Source organism: Pholcus phalangioides, unplaced genomic scaffold, assembly GCF_987345545.1.
Source record: "Pholcus phalangioides strain wild (caught in Gottingen) unplaced genomic scaffold, Ppha-v1.0 ptg000003l_1, whole genome shotgun sequence".
Taxonomy (NCBI): Eukaryota; Metazoa; Arthropoda; class Arachnida; order Araneae; family Pholcidae; genus Pholcus; species Pholcus phalangioides.
In genome coordinates, this window is record NW_028301596.1 from 30,330,453 (window position 1) to 30,355,164 (window position 24,712).

At 37.5% G+C, this 24,712-nt stretch overlaps 1 protein-coding gene across 1 annotated transcript in view; it reads left to right on the forward strand.

The window, feature by feature from the left end:
• The window catches only part of LOC149088384 (cAMP-dependent protein kinase catalytic subunit beta-like), a 97,206-nt gene that overhangs the window by 23,863 nt on the left and 48,631 nt on the right, over nucleotides 1–24,712 (forward strand). Inside the window, exon 2 of the mRNA XM_089247466.1 lies at nucleotides 20,725–21,128. Within this exon, the coding sequence (XP_089103592.1) occupies nucleotides 21,032–21,128 (97 nt within the window). The 5' untranslated portion in view covers nucleotides 20,725–21,031. The remainder of the gene's footprint in view (nucleotides 1–20,724; nucleotides 21,129–24,712) is intronic.

The window sequence follows — 24,712 nt, forward strand, 5'->3', positions numbered from 1 at the left end:
ATAGGATTTAGCATTAGAATTTAGCATTTAGCAATAGGATTTAGCATTAGAATTTAGCATTTAGCAATAGGATTTAGCATTAGAATTTAGCATTTAGCAATAGGATTTAGCATTATAATTTATCATTTAGCATTTAGTAACAGAATTTTGCATTTAGCAATAGGATTTAGCATTTAGCAATAGGATTTAGCATTTAGCAATAGGATTTAGCATTTAGCAATAGGATTTAGCATTTAGCAAAAAAATTGAGCATTTGGCAAGAGGAATTTATAGCAGATTCATTTGTCTGTGAAGGACAAAATATAGATTGAGAAAGAGACAGTAAAGAGAAATGACCTCATTTTTTGACAGAAAATAATCTTGTATGCATTTGTAATTCGTTTCACTTATACGAGTATCACGTATTTCCATGATACAGTCTAATTTATTTATAAATAATTATCATTCAATAATTACATACGATTAAATTATAGAAAACTTATCTTTTCGAATTTCTTCATTTCCAGAAGTTGTTTGACATGTTTTACCAAAAAAATATTCGTAAACAGCGCTGCTATTTTTATTATATTTTTCTTTTTCCAACCGAAAACTTAAAGTTCGACTTATCGAGAGATTTTGACTGTATATCATTTTTTTGTAGAGTCATGGAAGGATTCACCAAAACTCAAGAAGTTACATTTGAAATACGACTTTTTTTTATCACTTTCTCGTCGCTTCAGTCTCGTAACTTTTCCCCTGACAGAAATTTTTCAATGGCTTGATGCTTCTACGCTATTCATCATGTTTTTGGTGATGATTTGCATCTTTCCCAGATAAAATCGTGATGCGATTTTAACTGCACGAGCCAACAAATTTCTTATTTTTTTCTGTGGAAGAATCTAAGGGTGCCTAGGTGGTCTCCAAAGTTGCAGCCATTTGACTAGAGTTATTTTTCAACACTACTTTTTTACAATGTTATCAGTGTTGGCTTGATTCAAGCGAAATTAATGAGAGACTTTTCAGTTCAAGACATGTTTTACGGCTATAAACAGAACTGGGAGACGAAAGAAAAAACATCCACTAGTTTTGAGTACGACTGCAGTTATGATGCACGAAATAGAGCTCTGGTGATAAAACTTTCTCTGGCTATTTATTTTTTCTATTTCCCCCCACCTCAATTAGCACAATGAATGTAGCACGTAGACTCGTTGCACGTTGTTGCTATTACTATTATCAAGGACGCATAGGCAGCATTATTATAATCATCTCGTACCCTCACCACCAAAAATAAAGTGTTATCAAACACAATTACCGCTATTATACCAAGCAATTTACTTATTCACTTTATAAGTTAATTCCTCTGCAAAACAGTTCACCTTCACACTCTTGATGAAAATGTTTCGGTTTATATGTACGTACATATGCTTCTATTTGTGCAAACGAAATTGGTTGGCGTGTTTGTTTGTTTGTTTTTTTTTAGCTCTGTGATAACTTTTCAAATTTCGTAAATTCATCATTTTTTGTGATTGGGGGACACCAGAATCACACTGCATTATAATAAATTAGCAAAACTCTTCTCTATTGCAAACAAAAGGTTTTTTTCTTTTTTTTTTTGCACTATAAAATTCTAGTCAACGATAGAAGATCACTTCTTTCTCCTAGATCACATTTCAGTAAACACATTCAATCAGACTCAGACGAATCAGTTTACGTTAATAAGAAGATAAAATTGAACCTCTCTTTCTAAATCGATGCATTCGAGACTGAATGAACAATGTCCAGATCACTAAAGAAATTTACTCATGCAGTTATTACCGTAAGTGTGATAATTATGAGATACTATGCATAACCGCGGAGCATTTTGATAAATTTGATGAGTTCACCTAAATTTATCACTTTTACGTGCGATTATGCATAATAACCAGGTGTCGTTGGTAAATTTGATAAATAATTGAAATTTATCGCATTTATCTGTGGTTATGTGTATGTGGTTATTACCCTTGGTAATTATACCCGGTGAATTTGATGAATATGAAAAAAAAAAATCGAGTCTAGTATGTCTGATGAATATAGTCGGACCCCGATACAATGATAACAAATTTTTCCGACCGTACCCTGATATAATGATGCAATACATGTATGAATTATCATCATGTACAGTACTCTATCATCATGTATAGCTCTATCATATAGTACGATTTATCATGTTATTAGCGGTGCAACGTTTTTGGGTACTATCCACAGAGTAAGAATAATAATTATATCTTTAGTCTATGGTACTATCCATGATCACCGGTAAAAGCGATAAGTTTAGGGAAATTTATCAAACATATCGAAATGCTAGGCGATTATGCATAATAATGTGTTACATTTACCGCAATAGATACATTTGAGAGCGAATGAATAATGTCCAGATTACTAAATAAGTCTAGCCATAATTACTTTCTTAAACTTGTGTACTATACGTATGTACTCAGTTCAAAATTTCTGTAAATATAGTTTTTACATGTAAATTTTTACTACAAAAAACGCTTTATACGCATAATTGCGCCAAAAAAATTTTAAAAAAATCATTACGCACTCAGTGGGGAGGTCACTCACATTGCGTTTGAAGATATCTGACTGAGAACAAGGGTTTAATCAACCGGCTGCATGCACTAAAACGGTACTCACTTACTTGATATTTACATGGCCAACATTTTGCTATCAATACATGGAAACTCAAGGAATGGATTACAGAAAATATCAAATTAACTGGTTTGCATTCTTATCTGTGATCAACTTACAGAATCTTGGTTACTACATACTGCTTAACCGCACATGCACCTCGTAAACATTCCTCTGGGGAATTTCTAATAAATTAGTTCATGTCGGAATGTGATCTCTCGGCATGCGCGGCCCTAACATATTTATGATGTCAGAGTTATGCTTGTTTCGCTCGTTCGTTCTACCATCTGTCTCCCACATTTTGAAATGAAAATGGCAAGTTCCAGTATTTTCGTGTTTTATTGGTATCGTCATGTTCACGGTTTTCCTGCTTTCTGCGGAGGGACTTTTTCGTTAGAGTTTCAACTGCAGTCAAATCCCGTTTTAACGAATACCGTTGTAGCGAAAATCTCGTTTTAACGAACACTTTTTCTAATCCCATAGATAAGTTTACATAAAAACAATGCTAAGACTTGGAATTCCTTTATAACGAAATTTTGTTTTAACGAAGTGATTTCTCCGGTCTCTTGGAGTTCGTTACAACGGGACTTGACTGTATAAGGGCCTCCTCAAACGGGGACACCCAAATCGAACTTGAGTAGCCTCAACTTGAGAGTTGAGTTGACTTGAACGAGTCACGTTGCCCGTTCTCCATCACGCCGCACTACTGAAAGAATATCTCAAATCCCAGGAAAATGAGTAAAAAGGACCCAGTATTTAGTTCACCTCCTTATCTGCCTGTGCATTGTGAATCGGGGTAGGAAAGAAAACAACATTTTCAGCGATGAAGCTGATGCTGATGATATTTTATTATCATTATATATGATTATCATCCTACACTATTATTTACGCGAAAAAGGGATAAATAGACGAAAATTATGTATATCCATTACTCCCCACATTCTTGACCAGGGCCCTCCCCCAGGCTGAAATCTTTAGAGGGCCCTTTTATAATGAATTTATAGCGTGAGAAAACAAAAAGATCTAGTAATTGCCCTGGGGCCCAGGGTTGAGGCCCTGTCAGCACCCGAATAATGCACGATGAATGTTATTTTCAATGTATGGATATAACATTCATCGTGCATTATTCGCTACGACCAACGGGAATTGGATTCCTTGCATTCTATGGAATTAGAAAGCAGACTTACAAAAATTAATAAATCAGTTGATTACCTGTGAGTCCAGTCCTGATGAGTGACTGCATACTAATCCTCAAGGTAAGTCAAATTAACATGCATATACATGTTGTAAATATTCATTATTTTGAGCGAGTAGTAGTTCTATAAGATGAAGGAACTTCATTTCGATAAGAGCAGATCACATTGTTACCGTACCGAGAGAAAAAATATAACTGTGTTCATCTTGGAGGAATGGAATTTTCGCTTATCCTCCCACACTCACGTGTGTGCGTAACCTATATTTATACTTTATTACAAGCATTCCAGTAGCGGGAGATTTGGGGGGGGGGGAACGGCATCAGGGAGCATTAATGCAAGTTAAATCCAATGCGTGGTCACCCCATCGTACAACCTAGACCGGCGAAAACACGAAGACATACTATGAATTCGCGCTATAAATATTTCTTTCGACAGCACGCCAAATCGCTAGGGACTCCTCCGTGTCGGATATTTCGTCGCCAGTATGCCAATATCCTCGTGTGAGGAGCTCCATAGAAATATGCGTGCTTTATTTTCTGGATACCGAGTCCCCTACCAGTCGTAAGACTTCAGTATCCCCGTGTGAGAAGGCTCTAAATCTTACGCGGATGATTTTTCTCATATGGTCAATTCCGTTCGATCTTCGTATCACAATACCATCTGCAATAGATGAAAGCACTAGATTCCAACCGATAAATTGCATCTATATTACGTATGTTGTAATGCTTCTGTGGATAAGGGTGCGGTGGCCCAGGTCGGTAAGCTACTCGCCTAAAATACTGAAGGATATTTAGAGGTGTCGCGAGATCGATACCCTGTTCGTCCTTGCCAGAAACGTTCCTGACGCAGGAGTACATCGGAAACGGCAACATGACCACAGAAAAAGATTGCTACCGCAGGGAGTTCCACACTAAGGGGTTAGCGCACCAACCTCTCCATCAGTATAAAAACGCTGCCGTTCGGACTCGAAGAAAATAAATTATAGGTTCCGGTCTAATTAATCCCTCCCCCCCTCCCGTTAATATATAACCGCCCCGTGGACAGAAAATGGCCCCATGGTGTGACAAAAATGATCAAATTCTGTCGAGTAGACTGACTCGGTATAAGCAATCCCCCTTTCTTTAAAAGGTTACAGAAACTGTTTTGTATTTCTGAGTTTCTCCAGATAATTCCAGAATAGCTTTTTATTCCAAATAAAATTTGCCTCAAAACAGAAGGAAGGTTTTCGGAAAAATCATAAATATTGCAGCTTTGCAATACGTATATGCGTGCAAACATGATTCGCGCCACTTATGTCATGTATCCAAACATCGAAAAGGGAAAAGACTTTCCCAAAAATGTTGTAGTGCAGGGATGCAAAATCTGCGGTCCGTGAAAGATGTCGTTGTAAGAAAATTTCCAATACACACCATACAATAAACACCTGCGGTGACCACACCATATTTCTTTCATAAAATACGGGAAATCGGGATCCATACGGGATATCGCCAATTATCACCAAAAACTCTACCGTTTTCGGTTACATATGATGTGTATAATCTTACACTTCCTCGAAAAGGAAAAGCATCCTCTCTCTCTCATTCTATTATCAGACTTTAAACAAAAGCTGACTCTCTGCCCTCTGACAATTGTTCTGACAGGTTGTGGAGTTTGAAAACATGTCATCAGGGAAAGTACAGAGCTATCTGGGCTCGTCATTGCCGAAATGGAAGGGTTTTAAGAGTCCGAGATATTTTGAGATTGCCGAAATAAAGCGCATCAAGTCAGACGGGATATCTCGTCATTTCCGCTGTAAGGATTGATTATTTGATGAACAAATCAAGTACTAAATGACTGGAATATTGCTAAACTTTTGACTCCTCTCTCAATACTTTACTTGATTAAAAGTGTCAAACTGTCTTGAGGGAGATTCCTCCATTTCCAAATAAAATGAATTGTGTGAATCAGAATTTCCCTTCCAGTAAGCAAATTGAAATGATCTCGTTAACAGACAGTTTTACGAGTGCTATCGATCCGTAACATTTATGTGCCGGTTAATGAATTCGCCTGCCTATAAATACGGTGTTTGTCATGAAGACGTTCGTAACGAGCTTGAAGGCGAGAAAAGAATTATTAAGTGTGAGAGTTTTCTTTGCTTAATGAAACTCTTTTTTCCCCTTAAGATTCTCGGGAATTGCTCGAAGCCGTCGCTCGTCATCTACTAAATTAACTTTTATCAGAAATCATTACCGTAGTTTCCATTTTCATTCCACTTACATCCCCCGTAAACATTTTTTTTTTTTTTTTTTTGCCTTCTTTTAATAACATAAACTCTCTCGCAACAGATGGAGAAAGATACAGAGCGAGAAAAATGGAGAGCAATATACCAAAAAAAAAAAAAAATAAAATAAAATACCCATCTAGTGTCACGATGAGACGACATTACGCAAAAATGTAAGAATGTACACCTTATTCTCACGTTCCTTCAAATGTAAATGAAGTTCTTTCAGTTAATCCCCGTTTAATTGAAGCGCCGGCTACTAATTATTAATTCTTATATATATATTTAATTTTGGCACCTGACGGAATTAGGACGTCTCTCCCGTGGGGGAACATAATTCTTCGTCCAAATTAATGACAGTACGAAAAGGATGGAAGAAAATCGATTTTGGTTGCAGCCAAAGCCTTCAATTTAGTTGGTTGAATGAGAATTTCGTTCGGAAATAAGGATGTTGCGCCTCTTCGTGGTCGTGGTTGCACCCACTGTAACCACAGATCTTTTCAGAGACCGAGCTGATCGTGTCGTGCTCTAAATATATTTCAAGGTGAAAATGAAAATGTCAGAGTTTCAAAGGTAAAGATACAATATATATATACTTCTTGATTGGTCAATCTTACAATCGTTTTCACATCCATTGATCTTATCATAATAAAACACATTTTCCTTTTAATTTGAATGTTTCTATTCAACTCATTCACTCTAGAATAAATACATGCAGTGATAAACTGTTGCTAGTTGAGCGAGATGTTAATTCGTCAGTCCACAGCACGTCGAAGAAAGATTTTTTTTATTTTATTTTAATTACGTACGCGCACAATCAGACAAAAGTACGAAATAAACACAGTCAGTGAACGTCAAAATACAAAAACATACAATGTAGACAAAAAACAATAAAGAGAAAAAAATAAGCATACACTTTGTGACCTGTAGTGATTTTGCAATCCTTCCATCAGGTCTAGATGAGATACATAACTTGAAGTTGTTACAATACAGCGTTGGTCATCATGGTATTTTAATTGGTATTGCACTCGTTAATCTTGTATGAGAATCTGGAAATATTCAGGCGGAAATAGTGGGAGATCACTGTGTATATATATATACACACTGTGATATAATTATCACTGTGTTTTACTTGTTTTTGGGACGCAATATATATTTTATACGTCTAGCTGAATTTCTATTTTGGTCCTTTTTTTTTAATATAACAAAACACAAATATATGCATAAATACAAGCATATAAAGGTTAAAAACATACACTTTGTGACCTCAAGGAACACAAAGGTTCTTCCAGCAGGTTAGAATTTTGAATATGATTCAAGCAACAGCTTTTGCCTAGATATTAGTGTTGTGAAGAACTTTGGAAAGTTGTTGTGTCCACCGGAAATCAAACCCTTTATAAACAATTTTCAAAGCTCGCCTTACTATTAATATACAGAATGCCTCTTTCTTTGACGTGTTATAGGCTGAGAAAAATAACATCTCTCTCTCTCCCTCTCTCTACTGTCCCCACCTAATTGGGGGATGGGGGGACTACTGTTGACTTAAGGGAGACTACCAGGGTTGTACAAATCCATTGCCCGAGGCATGTAAAAATTTTCCCTGAGCATGTATTTTTTTCGACCACTTGGCCGACGCAGGCGTATATTTAGAAAGGAAAAAAAAATTGTACACTTTCTCTCATTTTTTCTAATTTTTTAATCGACGATGATACAAGTGTTACTACACGCATGCGTGATAATTCACAGAAATGCTTCCTTTGGCAATCAGGACGCAAATGTGTAGTCAAAGCATTTTGATCCCTTTTTTTTCCCCCGGTTCTAATATTTAGCAGCCCGGTGTGATCATGGGCTCTCATACACTGCAACTGGGTTCAAAATGGAATCATACAGGGTCTTTATAATTGAAGTTCCACTTCATAAAAAGAAAAGTACTGGACAAAATGTTATCAAAGTTGGATATAGTTTACAGGAGGTCATGGGATTCAATTTTCCACAAAAAAAAGTTCAAAAACTCACCACCAGCGGGGAATGGCGCTGTGTGCAATATTGTTAAACGACATAAGACATGAAGACATCGGTTTAATCGTTTCTAAAACGTATCACAAAGCATGTTCAATGTGGCGTCCACCATTTTCTGAAAGCAAGTTAAATCACATTACTGCGTTCTCAACAGTAGCTCTTAGTAGTAGCTCAACAGTAGTTCTCAACAATAGCCTGCATATCAGCAGGAATGTTACGGACATTGTGCGATTTTGCATAACCCCACAAACAGTTTCGTTTTAGAAACGATTACAAAAAATTTTAAACCAATGTCTTCATGGCTTATTTCGTTTAGAACATTGCGTACAGCGCCCGCCATTCCCCGCTGGTGGAGAGTTTTTGAACTTTTTTTTGCGGAAAATTGAATCCCGTGACCTCCTGTAAACTATTACCAAGTTTGATAACATTTTGTCCAGTAGTTTTTCTTTTATGGCTATTTGAAAGTGGAACTTTGATTATAAAGACCCTGTATACTGCAACTGGGCTGGTCTGGGAGAAAACACTTCCAGAGAAATGGCATATCTTAATGGGAGAAGAGAAATTACATCTTAGTTTAGATAAAAACGTAAAAATATATTTTTCCAATAAAATTATATATGCCCTATTATACAGTATATAAAGTATCCGAAAGGAATAAAAAAAGTCTTTGTGTGTGTGCGTGCGGTTGATTCTGAAATTGCAGAAAATGTTTACGTCGCATCTTTCACAAAATTTTCAGAAAAAATATCCATCACAAAAATATGGTGCCCCTGCTGCCACCTATCAAATAAAAACTAAACTATCTGTTATAATTTTTGAACAAAAGTTAGTACCTATTGATTCAGGCTTTTATTATCGTAAGTTACATGTCCGACTGTGCGCGCAAATTTTCGGAGATCTGTCCTTCCCTGCACAGACTACGTCTTTTTAGAGCATCACGCTACTGCGCGTGTTATAATAAGGAAATAAATGGTTGTGGTATATGGTTAATGTGCTTGCCCAGATTGCGTCTGAAGTCTGATATGTATCAATATGTCAGTGGCAAGCGACAGTTCTACAAAAAGCAAAATACGTAGATCGATTCCCGGTTGATAGCTGCCACCCAACATGGGAAGATTTGAATTCATTCACATGATAGAAAATAAATCGCCGAAAAGCTTGTTTCTCTTTTCGCTGCATTTCCAGAGGCCAAGTTTTCTTCAGTAGTTGCATAATGGCTGCTGCACGCACAATGCTAATTTCGAAAGAGTTTTTTCGCAGACACACCAGTCGAAAAAAAATAAATAATTATAATATGTCGTTTGTCACGTTCTTTCTTTCGCCTTGAATGAGCATGGAACAAAGCCAGATTGTGGTCTCTTTTTTTAAATACGAAAGGAGTGTAGTGTGTGTAGTACTCGACGCGTTTGTTTTGGTTCCTATGGGTGTGAGCCATTCCAAATTACCTACCTTAAAAATTTGTTCTTTCAATAACAGTTGTCTGTATGTGCTACAGCTGCTGAAGCTTTATTCTGGAGCAATAACTTATCCTTCATTCCTTGAACCGGCAGGCGTCTGTCCAGTTTATCAACCTGGGGGAGGGGGAATAAAATATAAAATGTTCACAACTCTATAACGGAAGCGCTACTGTCATTCACAAGAAACAAACAAAAATAATGCGCATCGAATGTCACACCGACGTACAGCATCAAATAAAGAATACGTGGTATCATATTAGAAATTCATTTTCATGCTGTGCATACCGGTTTAAAACCAGCCACCTATTTCACTTGAAAAATTATAACGAATAATTCAATGTCTTATTCGATAGGTGGCAGCAAGAGTACCAGCGTAAGGCTGTTACGTTCTCTCTCTGCTTTTTATCTTGTATAATGTAGACCAGTGGTTCTCAAAATGTCCACCGCTGCTCCTTGGGACGCCGCTGTGAGCTGTACTTATCAATGTGTTCCTATTCCATACCAAGAAGCGGTTCCCAGGTAGACTATTCTGGGTAGCCACGGATACATTTCTACTAGAGCAAGGAAGCCGCGGAAGACTAAAGTTTGAGAATCACTGTAATAGAGCAATGATGTATTATTGACATTGGAGGCACTACTGCCATTTACAAGACATTTGAAACATATAAACATAGCACCAGGTATTAATTGTGCATGAAACTTTTGCCGGTGTGTTGCCTGAAACGAAAAAATATATGGAACATTGGAAAAAAAATTAGCAAAAACAACGCTTCTCTTTCTCTCATTTATGCTTTTCTTCCCATTTTCCTCTAATTTTCCAATTGAAATATCTCAGCGAATATTGCGCTTAGAAACGTGGTTTTTCCCCCTCAGGAAAGACATGGTATAAATTTTTTTAATTGGGTTTTTGGGTACATGGGAACTGTATGAAAAAGTTACTTTTTCAACATGAATGACATACTTGAGTGCCACACGTTATTTGGAAACTTTTTCTAATTAGAAGTGTATACCTCTACGATCGACGGTTCGCCAGTAATGTGGCCTAGTGACTTTCTATCCTGTATGTATAGTGAAGTTTATGGAAATCGAAGTGATTCAAGTCCTAGTGACCTATTTTTAAGAGAATCATCTCGTTGCTAAATTATTCCACCAAATGAAAACAATGTCAATTTTGAAGAAAAAAAAATGTATAAAGATTAGTGCTAAAATACAGACATAAATAAATATAATAAGATAGTGCTTTTTTGCCAAAGAAAACGTCAAATGTGAGGAAAAGTAAAGAATAAAAGCTTTTTTTTTTGTCTCATTTCTTGAGCAACTACAAATCTTTCCATAACCAGTTCTTAAAAGTAGAAAAAGCAGTCGAAGAGTGAGCATATCTGTCTGTATTTAGACGCCATCCGAGGTGATGCTGCATCATGCTGGGCAAGCGAGAGAGAAAGAGAGTATCTAGATGATAGACGCGCGGGGATGCGGTCTTACAAGAAAAGTGTGTGAGGAGAGAAATGAAATCTTTTAAAAGTGCCCACCTACGGAATAGGAAAATATTGGCTGCTAGAGAGAGAGTTAAACATCCTCAGCATTCATGAATCCCCACGAATAAGCTATTCCTTGAATTTTCTTGATTTTTGGATTGTGCAAAACTGCGGTTGCAGAATGCCAAATGCAAAAGAATTAAACACCGGGTACGAGTGTGAAAACTCTTTCAACGGCTCTTATGCGATCACTATTATGATCACTACTGTATTACTTATTACTACTATACAATTGAATCGTGTATTATTACTACTTAGCCTTTTTCTAAGGTTTCCTGTTGGATAATTTCAATTGATTTTTTTCTGCTCTTTGCTCTATGTGATGAGCTTTTTCGAGATATTGAATGCATAGATTTCTTTTGTTTAAAAAGTTTAAATTATGAGGATAAATACTTGAAATTTTCTGTAAAAACAAAAATTTTAATACTTAGTTATTGATCTCGACAACGAATCAAAGCCCCAGACTTAGAGATTCTCACCTTTACCCACTTTCCTATTTAAAATCGACAGCACAGAAAACTATCAAGCAAGCCCTACTAAACTGGAAAAAAAAAATGCCAATCTAAAAAAAAATAATCTTCTCAAAACTTACTTTTCCAACAGCCCGTACAGCTTCTCAGGAAAATAATGTTCTTGACGCCCAACCTAATTATTGTACTGTATATGTAGCAGCTTTTACTATCCCGTCCTGGTTCATTCCATCGCTCCCCAAAGGGTGATATTCCTCACTTTGGAAAATAGGTTTAGAGTAATAAAGTAATTAATAAAACTGATGCTTAAACCGTCCATATCGGGGACATCTAAAAGTTTATGAACAGGAATTTTTAGTTGTAGAATAAGATTTTTCTATACTTAGACTCTTACGGAATTGCTTTGATGTTGAAATATTATTTACATTTACGGAGAAAGTAATCACTAAAAGAACTCACCATTCACTGTGTGATTCTGAAGGTAATCGGGCTGTATATGCCAAAAACGTTTAAACGGATATTTATTTGAACTTTCCAATCCACTAGTGTATACCAGCTTTTCTGAAAGCTTGTCTAAACTTGAGCTTGTCTAAAACTTGAAAAATGCAACTAATGAGTGCATCGATTAAATGCGCTCCAATGTAATCGATGCGCTTATCGGTTGCATTTGCTCGAACGTGACCGACAATCTTATTAGTTGCATTTTTCAAGTTTTATAAAAGAATTTTTATCAAAATTTTATAGTGTAATCCCGGCCTAAGACTCATTTCTTGTGGCTATGTACAGAAAAATTCAGTGTAGACCCATTTTTCTGTACATAATCGCAAGAAATGAGTCTTAGGCCGGGATTACACAATAAAATTTTGATGTAACAGTTCTTTTATAAAACTTGAAAGTTCAACTAATAAGCGTATCGGTTACATTCGTGCCAATAATCCCGTTGGAATTACATTCGAGCGAATGTAACCAACGGGATTATTGGTTGTTTTGTATTCAAGTTTTGTAAAAGCTATTTTATCAAACTTTTATAGTGTAATTCCGGTCGAAGATGGATATAGAAAATTTCCCTTTGTCTTTTTATCTTTGAGATAAGAGATAGTAAGTAGGGCTTGTTCTTTTTTTAGATGTTTAACTCTTAAATGCTTTATTTTTCAACCCTTTAAGACAGGGGCTCTCTCAAACTGTGCGCTCCCAACCTTTGTCACGGGACGACTTGGACAAAGGTTTTTCGAAGAGATCCTTTGTTGAGAACTGCTCTGCGGAGTCGCGAATAAGCGTTAATTAGGGAAAGGTGTAACGCGAGTGGAAAAAGTTTGAGAACACCTGCTTCAAGAATTATAAAAGAAAAACTTGTAATATTTGTTACTGTTTTTTTATTTTTTTGTTATCGAAATACGATAAATGTGTAATAGTATATATCATACAATATATATTTCTTTTTTTTCTACAATTTTTTTTTCATAAAAATATGTGTAATATCAGCAGTAAGAGCTGCGCATGTTTAAGAGCTACGCATTTAAGGGTTCAAATGACAACCACGTGCAGAAATGGGCAGTTTTCAATTTTCTGAATTCCCCACTTGTTGGGGATTTCGCCTGTGGTGAACTTTGTACTAATATGGGTCGTGATGGTGATTAGGAGTGATTATCCTTTTATTATATTTTTGCACGTGGAGGATAACGGGACTGAGGTAAAAACGCGATAAAATCCAGCGCTGAGGATTTTATCTGCTACAAGCGGGAAAAAAAATTATTCTGGTTTTGCTTGAAATTTTTATTATGTTGTTTAAAATGCTGAAAAATATTATGAAAAATAAATTATTATTATTTCTCCGTCGACCCTGGATAAAATCCTCCGCCATCAGAATTTCTCCCATAGAGATAATGTTAAAGTACCCCGCTAAATATGACAATTTCAACGACTTTTCCCCGATTAATCGGATATTACGCTTAACACATCAACTGTTTATACACATCAACCACTAAACAAATAATATTTTTATTGAATGAGATATTTGGAGTTAATATAAAACATGCTACTAAATTTAAGCAAAAAACATTGAGAGTAAGAAGTAGCCAATTGTCTAGTAGCCAGTATTCAAATTGTCTTCAATACGTTCATTTAATTATTTTATTTTCATTCTCTGTTGAGCCAGTAGAAGACGCTAGCTTTTTTAATGAAAAGTAAAAATCCTTGGTATTGTGATCATTGCAATTAAATATTTTTTAAATATAATTTCCCCCTCATTTTTGATGTCTGATTTATTCGAGAAGCTTTATTAACATTGATTCGTCATCAGTTATACTAACGTTGTAAAATGATAATTGAACTGTTACCCGCATGCTCGGATACCCCGCTTAATCGAATATTGTGGAATCGTTGACATCCGAATAAGCGGAGCCGACTGTACTTCAAAATCACTTGAGCGGCTCGCGCGACAAGGTATCAAATCACTTAAGTTGAGCGCCCTGTTAGAGATAATGCTTTCTGTGACGAAATACAAGTAGTCGTAACTCTCTTCTTGATTAATTGAAGAATTGGGATGAAAATGTTCGAATAAATGCCGCGTTAAGATAAAACCAAACCTAAACTTTAGTTTTCTGAGTGCGTTAGTTGGACGTTTAAAAGTTGGCAAAAAAAAATTTCATCTCGGGAAAAGTTAACCGAAATTTTTTTTTGTTTCGTATTCAATTTCAGGCGTTCATTAATCACGTTGTTGAGTGAGGGACGAGACAAAATCTCGGCAGTCGGTTTTCTTGCGGGAATCAGCACAAGAGAGAGGTTGGTTGGTCGCCTGTCAACTCGTGTCTGTGACAATAGCGGGAGGTTGAAAAGCCATGTTTTTTGCGGTGCTTCTTATTTTTTTTGGCACAACGACTTTCTGTCGCACTAAAAGTTCATTCTTCGTTTCACGCCCTACCGCTGCTTTTCTCTCTCATCTTTTTATTTTATTTTCTTTAATTCAATTATTTACTTATTTTTATCCCCTCCCGGAAAAAAGAAAAAAAAATGCATTTTGCTCTCGCTTCTTACGGTGCAATCGTCTGTAAAGGCTTCTTACTAAATATACGCAATACTCTTCGAGAACAGTGAGGTTTTTACCTTAGCAAAAGTAACGGAAGAAAGCGAGCTTCGCTTTATTTGCGTCTAAAAGATGGTATTTTTGTGACAGTTACGTCCGAAACGGAATGATTTCAAAAATAAGTAGATAAACTGGTATTTCACTCGAATTTTCGTTATTTAAGAGATTCCATTGGTGTTTCATTTCAGCGGAGCTTTATATTGGTGAATCTTTCGCGAGAAATATTAAAAAAATTGGTTGTAGCGCCCCGCGCTTCAAAATATCTTCGAAAAAGATCATTATATAGGGGTTTATCGTAGTGAAGGATATCAATACATATTGAGAAGAGTTTAATATTACACCGCGGTTCCCAAATAGGGGTACCTGGACCCCCAGGGTTCCACGGCTTTTTTACTGGGAGGTCCACAGCCCAATTGTAGGATCATGAAATAAAGTAATGCTAAAGTGAAAAAAAGGAAGTTACTTAAAAAGGAAAGTTTTAATTAAATTTACGAGCAAAAGTACAGCTGCAACGTTGGTAGACTGCAGTAGTAATATTGTTGCGATTTGACAAAAATTGTACTTGTGGCGACAGCTTTCGATAGGGGTACGAAACGTTGTTTTAGTTCCTTTTTAGTCCAGTAGATTGATTGCATCGTTATCGCATCACATTTACTAGTACTGTGCTCACTAAAATCAGAATCATTTGGAAACATTTACTAGTACTGGACAAAACGCCCTCTATTGTCGCGAACATTCGCGCGGATAGATGACGGATAGTTTCTGCTGCTGTAAATTGGGGTCCATAACAGACGCCGATTTAAGGGAGTCCCCGACTAAAAAACGGAGGCGGTCCGTGGCAGACACCAAGATTTCTTGGGGGTCCACGACTAAAAGTATTTAGGAACCACGGCATGAGATTATAGGTGGTTCCGAACAAGATTAGAAATAAATATCGTTGTAAGTTAGATGGATTTATCGTTATATTGAGTATCGTTCTAGCGAGGTTTCACTGTTTAAACTGGTTAGAGTGTTAAGATAAATTACAGCAATAATGGAAAATTTTTATGATGTGGATAAGAAACAAACTTATTGGATGCTGATGATTAACATTGATTATGTCGAATATCACCAGGCATTTTCAACCTGTTGCTCGCGAGCACTACGGTTGTGCTCAAACCCTCGGTTCTCCCAGAAGCACAAAGTGTGCTCAAAGCTTGTGTCTGATTTCGTGCTCACGAGCACCTGAACAACGTTCCAATGAAACACCCAGTTGAGGGCCGACCGTGTGAAGCGTATATATATGTCGAATTTGCCGTAAGGGTGCTCTTTTTATGATGATGGGACTCAAAAAAAAGGTAGAAGACCTCTATACTACACTGAAATTACTTTTTGCAAAGGAAACGCGAGTGTGCACGCATCACGAAATCTAGAGCAATTTCAGTTTTTCCCCTCACCTTTATTATTCGACGGTTTTTCAGACGTATCAATTTCTTCGTGTTCTTTTATTTTTCCGTCAGGGCTTTTTCATTCGCTGTGGAAATAATAAAAAGGTTGGGGGGGGGGGGTCCCCGAGGGTCAGGGCAAATATCAGTAGGCTCAGATTATTTTTTCAAACCTATTCGGAATAAGAAACTTAAGCTTTCACGGAGAGAAAAACAAAATGAGCAAGTTTTTTCCGGAATAAAAGGAAAAAAATTACTCCAAACGGAGAGATTTGAAAAAGAAAAGAAAAAGAACAGAAAGAGTCGAAAGAAGAAAATTTAAATTCTTAAATGCGTCGGAAATCGGAGAACTAAAAATAGATGGAAATGTAATTGTCAGCAAAGATGATGCCCGTAAAGCTGCCGGAAGGAGGAGAAATATTAGCGTCAGTGGAAGATCTCTCTTGGGATAAGAAAGATAAGATATCCATTGCCTACTGTTGCGGAGAAGAGAGAACCAACAAAAATACGAGCAAAAGAATGGGAGAAAAAAAGGAACCATCATCGGCATCGAGTGAATCTAGATTTTTAGGAGAAGAGAACAGAATGTGTGTGTATCTCTTTTCTTGTAAGTGATGATGGAAGTTCCCACAGAACAGGGTTTCTATAAATAGACTACATTGAACTCACGAACTCTCGCACTCACTGACTCTCGGACTAAAAAGCCCTCCCCAAAAATATTGATCGGGCTCGAAGGCTTTTCTACCTATAACGGAAAGCCTTTTACCCTTCCCGTCGGGGCTTCGTCTCCGACCGCACGTCAAATCCACGGCGTAAATGCCAGTGGAAATACCGGGGGGAAAACACCATCTTTTCCCAAACAATACGCAATAATATTTCTCTCAGATATTCCGTAAAAGGTTTCGAAATGTCAAATGGTCGTCATAACCTGCAATGACTTCAATCCCGACTTTGTGCGTGCGAGGCTCTTAAAAGCGAAAAACATGCAATCGTAAAAATGAACCGATTGCTATTCGGCGATCTGCGAAATTAGTGCAGAGGGAGTAGAAAACCTTAATCGTGCATTTTTGCATTTGACGACGTTCGTGACGTTAAAGTTTGGCTTTAAAAAAATATGTGGTTTTTATTTTTTCACATATTCTTTCCCACTTTTTTTCTCATTTGCATAATTGAAATTTTAGGAGAGAGGGAAGAACCATTTGTTCGAATAAAATATTTCAACTAAACTCACACCGTCCTAAACTTAAGCTCCTAAGTAAAATCTGACCTTTTAAGCAGTTACTACCACCTTTTGAATGTAAATGATAAGCAGTTTTCTGCAGTTTGACAATCTGTATTGACAGCTCATACCATTCTCAAGGATTGAGAAACCACTGGTACTTTCTACATACCACCCTAACTGACGATCTCTTGTCTGTAAAGATCTTTCTTCCAAGCATAATCAATGTCAAGTTAATGAAATTTAAGAACAATTTCAAAATGATGCTTTAAAATTTCATTCATAATCTGGAAACGCAGAATTAATTTTTTTTACGTGAATATATACGTCTTTTAAATCGTCTGGAAGCATTCGCAAATTGTTGCTTGACGAAATTCTTAAAACGCTCATACCTCAGAATGTACGCTACGCAAGTCAAAAGCAATGCTATCGTCAGATGCGCATTGCAAAGGTGCATTCAATGGCATATATCTCACTCCGTTTCCAATATCTCTTCTCGTATAGACACCAGGCCCGCTGCTCTGATTCTTAACAAATTGTTTTCCGCTATATCTCTAGCTGCTCACAACGAAAATAGCCGACACTGGCGTCGTTCGTTAGCTATTCCAAAGATAAAGCCGATGATAATGGCAAAACTTTATTCTGTCAGTACCCACCCCGCGATTCAAGGCACAAAAAATGTATTCACGTTAAAACTTTTGGCCGTGTCCATGACATAACCTGCAACAATTTTTTTTTTCAATTTCAAAATTACTGTTTTAACTGTTCGAATGCATCCTTCGTGACATATGGTTGATCAGTCGCATTTTCACTTTCAATTGTTTCTGTACCACAAGACACATTCTGTCCGACGTATTTTCGGGCCAGTTTCATCGCATCGTCATACTTCGCCATCTTTAGTGGTAAGGACAGAGATTTATGTCACCTGTCAAAAAATAAACGCACCCCTCTCTCCCGGACCAGTCTCTAAAGTCTAGATCCAGACCACAGTTTCCCAAAATTTTTTGTTCCATCGTCCCCCTCCTCAGAATTTTTCTCATCGCCCCCTTCCCCACTACGAATTCAAGCCAACCTATAGGATCCTATATTATAACCACAACTTCTAAAAATTCCCCCAGACCACTTAATTACCACACAGGGGTTGATGTTGCCCGTTTTGAGAATCACTGATTCAGCTGAACAAAACATTCAGCTCAAATGCTGAGAAACGTGGAAACTAAAGTTTGGATCGACGTAATCCTCAAGCCAGTCGAAATATATAGGCCTATTTTTTTTTAATGATAAGATAAGGAACTAATGTTACCCAAAAAATGCGGTTGCTTCTGTTTCAATTCAAAATATAGAAGACAGATGGCAGTACCAGGGTAAAGGTATAGCGTTATAGTGGTCCATAGCGTCCATATTGCATCGCTTCTCGCTTTATCGCTTAAAAGGGCTGGACACATAGTTAGGCGACCAAGAGGTATAGGCATGCATAATAGCGACTAGCGACGAAAAAAAAAATGTGTTGTTTTGTTCCACACCTCACATACTCGAGCAGCGAGACTAGAAGTGGAAGAAGATGCACAACGAGGTGCGTGCGCGACTTGAACAATCCGGTTTGTTTTCACCTCGAGGTGGTAATTTTCGGTATCTGCTGAGAAATTGGCCCGTTTCTCCCCTTTCTTCTCTCCCTCTTCTGCGGAGGCATCATTACCATCACACCCTTATATATCGGAACCTCCTCCGGCTATTTTCTCTATCCTCTTCCTCTTTTACTATGAGCGGACTTTTTTTTCCCCCACTCCCTATGCATTTTTTTCTTCCTAGTCGCAATTGTAGTGCAGCTTATCTCTTCGCTCTTCTATAACCGCAGCCTAAACCTCGGTGGTTGCAAACAGCGAGGCGAATCCGCGCGATTCCGGCTGGTCGTGGTGCAGCGTTCACCTGCATGATCAGTTGACATCATGGAGATATCGCGTGAGGATCTATTGTGTAATTTGTTGACGACAGACGTAATGAGTATCACAAAATTAAACATGAAAGAGAATGACGAACGTCCATGAACTTGATGGAGGGGCCTCCTCAACTGTGGTCGAAGAGGTTTGGTACATCAGCAAATACAGTGTATGTTGTTTTTGTAAACATATCAAAAAAAGAATATGCTCTATTTTAAATTAGAAATGCAATGTAAAATTCTCCATCAAATATCTTACAATAAATGCTTTTTTCGCACTCTCATATCAGCAAAATCATTAATAATGTCATCAAAATCTAATTTTTGAGTTATCGCAGCTTCAACAGACCATAAAGATAAACAAATGACAGTTTTTCTGGTAAAAGACTTGAGTGAACTGATTATTTTATCTTTTTTAATAAGAAAAATGGTCTTTCTCTAGAGCAGTTTGATATTGGTGAGGTTGTCAATGATGATTCAATGCTGTCTCAGCATTTGGAAAAAAAATCTCTTCCAATCCTCTATCGTTGTTTAACATTTGGGGCATTGTGTCACCAACCTGAACCAAGGAGGAAAATTGCTGTAGTTTGTCTGAAAATATGTTTGCAAGATCATAAGTTTTGCATTACAAATGTACAGAATCTTCATGAAAATTTGAGGATTTCACGTTTATCAAATATGCAAACTTCTTTTGTCACCGTTTTATAAATCATTTTACGATAAAAAAGATGTGAAATTGAGGAATCGAACAAAAGACTGTGACACATTGAAACATACAGTCTGGGCATAAAGTCCGCAGAAACTTGAAAAATGCATAAAAACCGGAAAAATCCTTGCTCGCCCACCGCGATAAAGCGAGAAGTGGTGCACTATGGACGCACCATAACTCCAAAGCGCCTGAGTGCTGCAGTGGTAAGATGCTCGCCTGCCACTATGAAGATTCACGGGTTTGATCTTGGAGATAGAACATAGATAACAAGTTTTTTCCCAATCGAATCCGAGGCTACCACCGATAGATGGCACCTTCATTTCCGGCCGAACTCGATTGGTAGTAAATTGCCATAAGGTGATATGACCAGAGTTGGTGCGAGGTAAAATATTGTAGCATAACACCAAATATAAGACGCATAATCAGCATAAATACGTTAGGACCGCACATTTCATTCAGAATACACATTTCAGCATGTACCCATCGATTAGAATTTGCCCAGAGGAATGTGTAGTAGGTGCATGAACGGTAAAGTAGTACCTTCGTTTTGTAGCGAACCCTCCAATCTTGGTCATTTACACAGGATATCATTGCTATCAAACACGCCAAGGTTTCATTCGGTTCGTGTCACGTCTATTCGAAGACAACAATCACGATACCTTAAGTTCGATCGTAAAAAAAAAATATCGCATGATTTTGATACGTTTACTATATTTCGTAGTACGAGGGTATATCAGACGTTTTCGTAATTCTCGTTCCATTGCTTTTCAGAATTTCCAGAAGAACTCCCTGCATAAGAACCAGAAAATCATTTCCACGAAGTATTCCAGATACAACAAAAAGTGCCAAAATAAGTTGCCGAAAACTAGAAGTGTATGTTTCTGCAAGTGGTGTGCGCGCGTGTGTGTGTATAGAAAGAGTTGAAAACTAGTAAATTATTATGAACCTGAAGGTGCTACCACTCACCGGATTCTGAAATTTTTCACATCCTAAGCATTCCTTCGTGAGAAGTTATTATTATTTCCTGCTCACGTTGATACACACGTAAGTCTCGACTCTAAAACTTTACAACACAAAAATGCCGCTGACGTCCAAGAAGGACTCTAAAGAAAACAAAGATTCCAAAGAATCGTCGAAAGACGCCAAAGACAGCAAAGTCGAAGAGATAACCGATAGTGAGTTTCATTCATTCATTCATTTTACGGTTTGTTTTGTTTTTTCCAGGTATTTTTCTCTTCGTATAAACTTTATTTTTCTTCTGTATTATGTGACTGAGGAAATGTATAGCGTAAAGCAGTTCAGCTCTCTGGGTTCCCTCGCCCTAATGCTCATTTAGTTAAAGATCATTCGAAGATATCTTACCCCGATCACCATTTAACAGTGGCCTCAATCACCATTCATCGTTTACTTACAATGGCCTCGCTTATTTCCAAATTCGAGGCGGGAATGCGAGCCGTTCCCCAATTGCAAAAAGTCTCTGCCCGCAAAGAGCGGGCAGACCTCTTCAACATAATACTAGTATAATACGAAAAATTTAGACATCTGCCATTTTCACTAGTAAATATTGGGCACAAATGGCAGCACCACTAGAGTACGAAACACGCGTAACTCTGACAACATAAGCACATATAATAAGTATATAAGTACTCTGACAACACACGTTAAGAAATACGTGCATTCAGAATACACCAGTAGCACTATTCGCCATCGTTTAACAGCTGCCTCAATCAGACACCGTTTGCCAGTAGCTTTAATTAATTACCAATAGCCCTACTAAGCCATTACTACCCGTGATCGTATACTAGCGGCCTCACTCAACCATCGTTTAATTTTTTTTCTTTCAAATCGAGCACAACTCGGGTGTGCCGCCATGGGCAATTACCTAGTGAGTGAGTTGAGCTGCAAGTGTAAGTGTGTGTACCTAAGGGTATACCTAATATATATATATATATTGCACGCTGGTTTACGATTCCGCAAATCCGTGCAGTGGTGGATTGAACCTCGAAGTTCAGGTTTTTTATCCAATCCGTCACGTTGTGGACTTGCGGAACCGAAAACCAGCGTGCCCTATGTTCGCACCCTTTCCGTCTGAGTTCATATCTAGTATTGTGTCTGATTTTTCACTGCTGCCATCTATATTTTGGCAAATCTATATATTTTTTTAGAAGTGAAGTGAGTGAAGTGTAATAATTGAATATTTGTACCGTTTGTAGGCCTGTTGCTCTCTTTGTTGACACTTTTTAACCGAGATATCGGCTCGCATTCGTGCATCGAAGTTGGGAACCATAGAAAACCAACTTCATCCTACTGGGGTACCAGTGGCGTTTGAACCCATTGTTTACCAGTGGCCTCACTCACCTATCGTTCACCAGTGGCCTTACTTGGCAACCGTTTGCCAATGACCTCATTCAAGTCATCGTTTGCCAGTATTCCCTACTCAGCCATCGTTTGCCAGTATCCCTACTCAGCCATCGTCTACCCACGGCCTCACTCACCCATCGTTTACCACTGGCTTTTCTTAGCCATGGTTTGTCAATGGCCATATTCAAGTCATCGTTTGCCAGTAGCTTCTATGGCCAATCGTTACGGCAATCGTTTACCAGTGGCCATACTCAATCATCGTCTACCAGCGGCATCACTCGACCAGCATTTGTCAACGGCCTTACTTAGTTGTCGTTTACCAGTGGTCTAGCCAGTGTCATCATTTACCAGAGGCGCTAATTAGGCATCATATTACCGATAGCATGCAAATGACTGCCATAATTTGCGTGCTTGCTCTATGATCATCTACCTGCGGTCTCCTTGTCCCTGACGAGTCAAACACCCAATGCTCTCTCTCATAACACTTGTATAAAATGGTCGGGTAAAGTCAGATTTCAATGAATCATTATGTTAGTGTACACCCATATTTTCGGTTTGGTGCAACTTCCCTGGGAGTCGCGATACACACTTCGAGAACCACTATGATAAAGTAGTGGACGCGCGTTTTACTTTCACATCTATTGAAATGTAACTTCACAGAAATCTTCACTTTCAGGGTAATTTGGAAGTGGATAAATCCGAGAATTCGTATAAAAGAAGAGTTCTGTTCACGTCTGAAATTAATGTCAAGATTTATTCATTTACGTTTCTCCCTATACATTCCGTACTTTTGATATGAATAGAAATCTAAGCCTTTCCGAAATACTATGAATGATTGAGAAGATAGACACTGAAATCTCCAATGGAGAGCTCGTACATCGCTAAAAGCCGTCTGCGCAACATCTGGGTGTAATTTATTGAATTTGCCTCCAGGGCCTGAATGAGTGCCACATTTATAACAAACAAGAGCGTGTTCTGCAGTAGAGATTCCGGACCTCATTAATCTTTCCGCGGCGCGATGATACCACCTCATAGAGCGAAAGCCATTTTCCGTTCACGCTAATGTCATCAAAAGGATTGATGGGACGTCTACCCACAAGAAGAAAAAAAGGTGCGAAACTCTTGAAAGGCATGTGTAAGGGCCCATTTAATAACAAATAGTATAACTTACTCTATCATAACGTAAGAATCAAAATTGCTGCCGTCCGAGATAATAAAATTTTTGACTTTTGATGGCATGTTTACTTTTGCTATTCAAAACGTACGTTTTACCTACAATGAGCGGCCGAAATACTAGAGACACAGTAACTCTGATGAGTCAGTTATTAAACGAACAATGATGTAATAATACAGTGGAAATTCGGTAAACCAGCTTGATTCGTTCCGCTAACGGGATGGCTCATTAGGCCCCTTTCACACGGAGCGGATGCGGACGCGGGTCCGCATACCCTTTCAAACGAGCACTGAAGATCGCCCGCATCTTTAGTTCGAAATTCGTGCATAAAAACTGTTTTTTCGCACTTTTTGTAATTATTTTTCTCCTTCATCCCTGATTCAGTGCCCATAGGCAGCCTAGAGGCATTCTTTGGTGGTTTTTATCATTGAGCCTAAAGATGCCTCCATTCCGATCCTCACAAGTAGTCGATGGGAGAAAATGTCTTCAAATATTTTCGATATATATTTTGAAAAAAAAAATCCGTCTTTTCGGAAAAACATGGAAGAAAAATTATTCCCCAAAAACATCCAATGTTCGAAAAATCAAATCCAAAAACATTCGATGTTCCAAAAAAAGAAAAACAAAATTCAGGAGATATCAAAGAATTTGCAAGTAGTAAAAAAGGGGAGGGGTAGAGACTTTCAAAATGCCTGTGCTTAGAAATATTCACATCACAATTCTGTCTTAGGCCGGGATTACACTATAAAAGTTCGTTTATAAAACTTGAAAAATGCAACCAATAGGCGGATCAGTTAAGTTCTCTCGAATGTAACAGATGTGTTTATTGGTTACATTTTTCAAGTTTTATAAAATAACTTTCATAAATCTTTTAGAGTGAAATCCCATCCTTAGATTAGTCTCACTTCTGAAATATAAAATTTCATTTTTTTAAGTTTATGGACTGAATATCGAGTAAAATAAACTTGTAGGTATCGGGAGAACCACCAGAAACATTCAAGTGCTAGGGACTTCAAACGACTTAATCCGGCCCTGAGTGAACAAACACCGTACGTGGATAACGTTGTTTAATAAAAGTATTTTTTTTTAAAGTTTAAAAAAATTAACAGATTAAAAATTTTAAAAAATAACAAATATTTAAAATAATATTTCAGATATTTATATTTTTAAATAATTTTAAAAATTTAAAAAGAAAAAAAATTAAAATTTTTAAATTAAATTTAA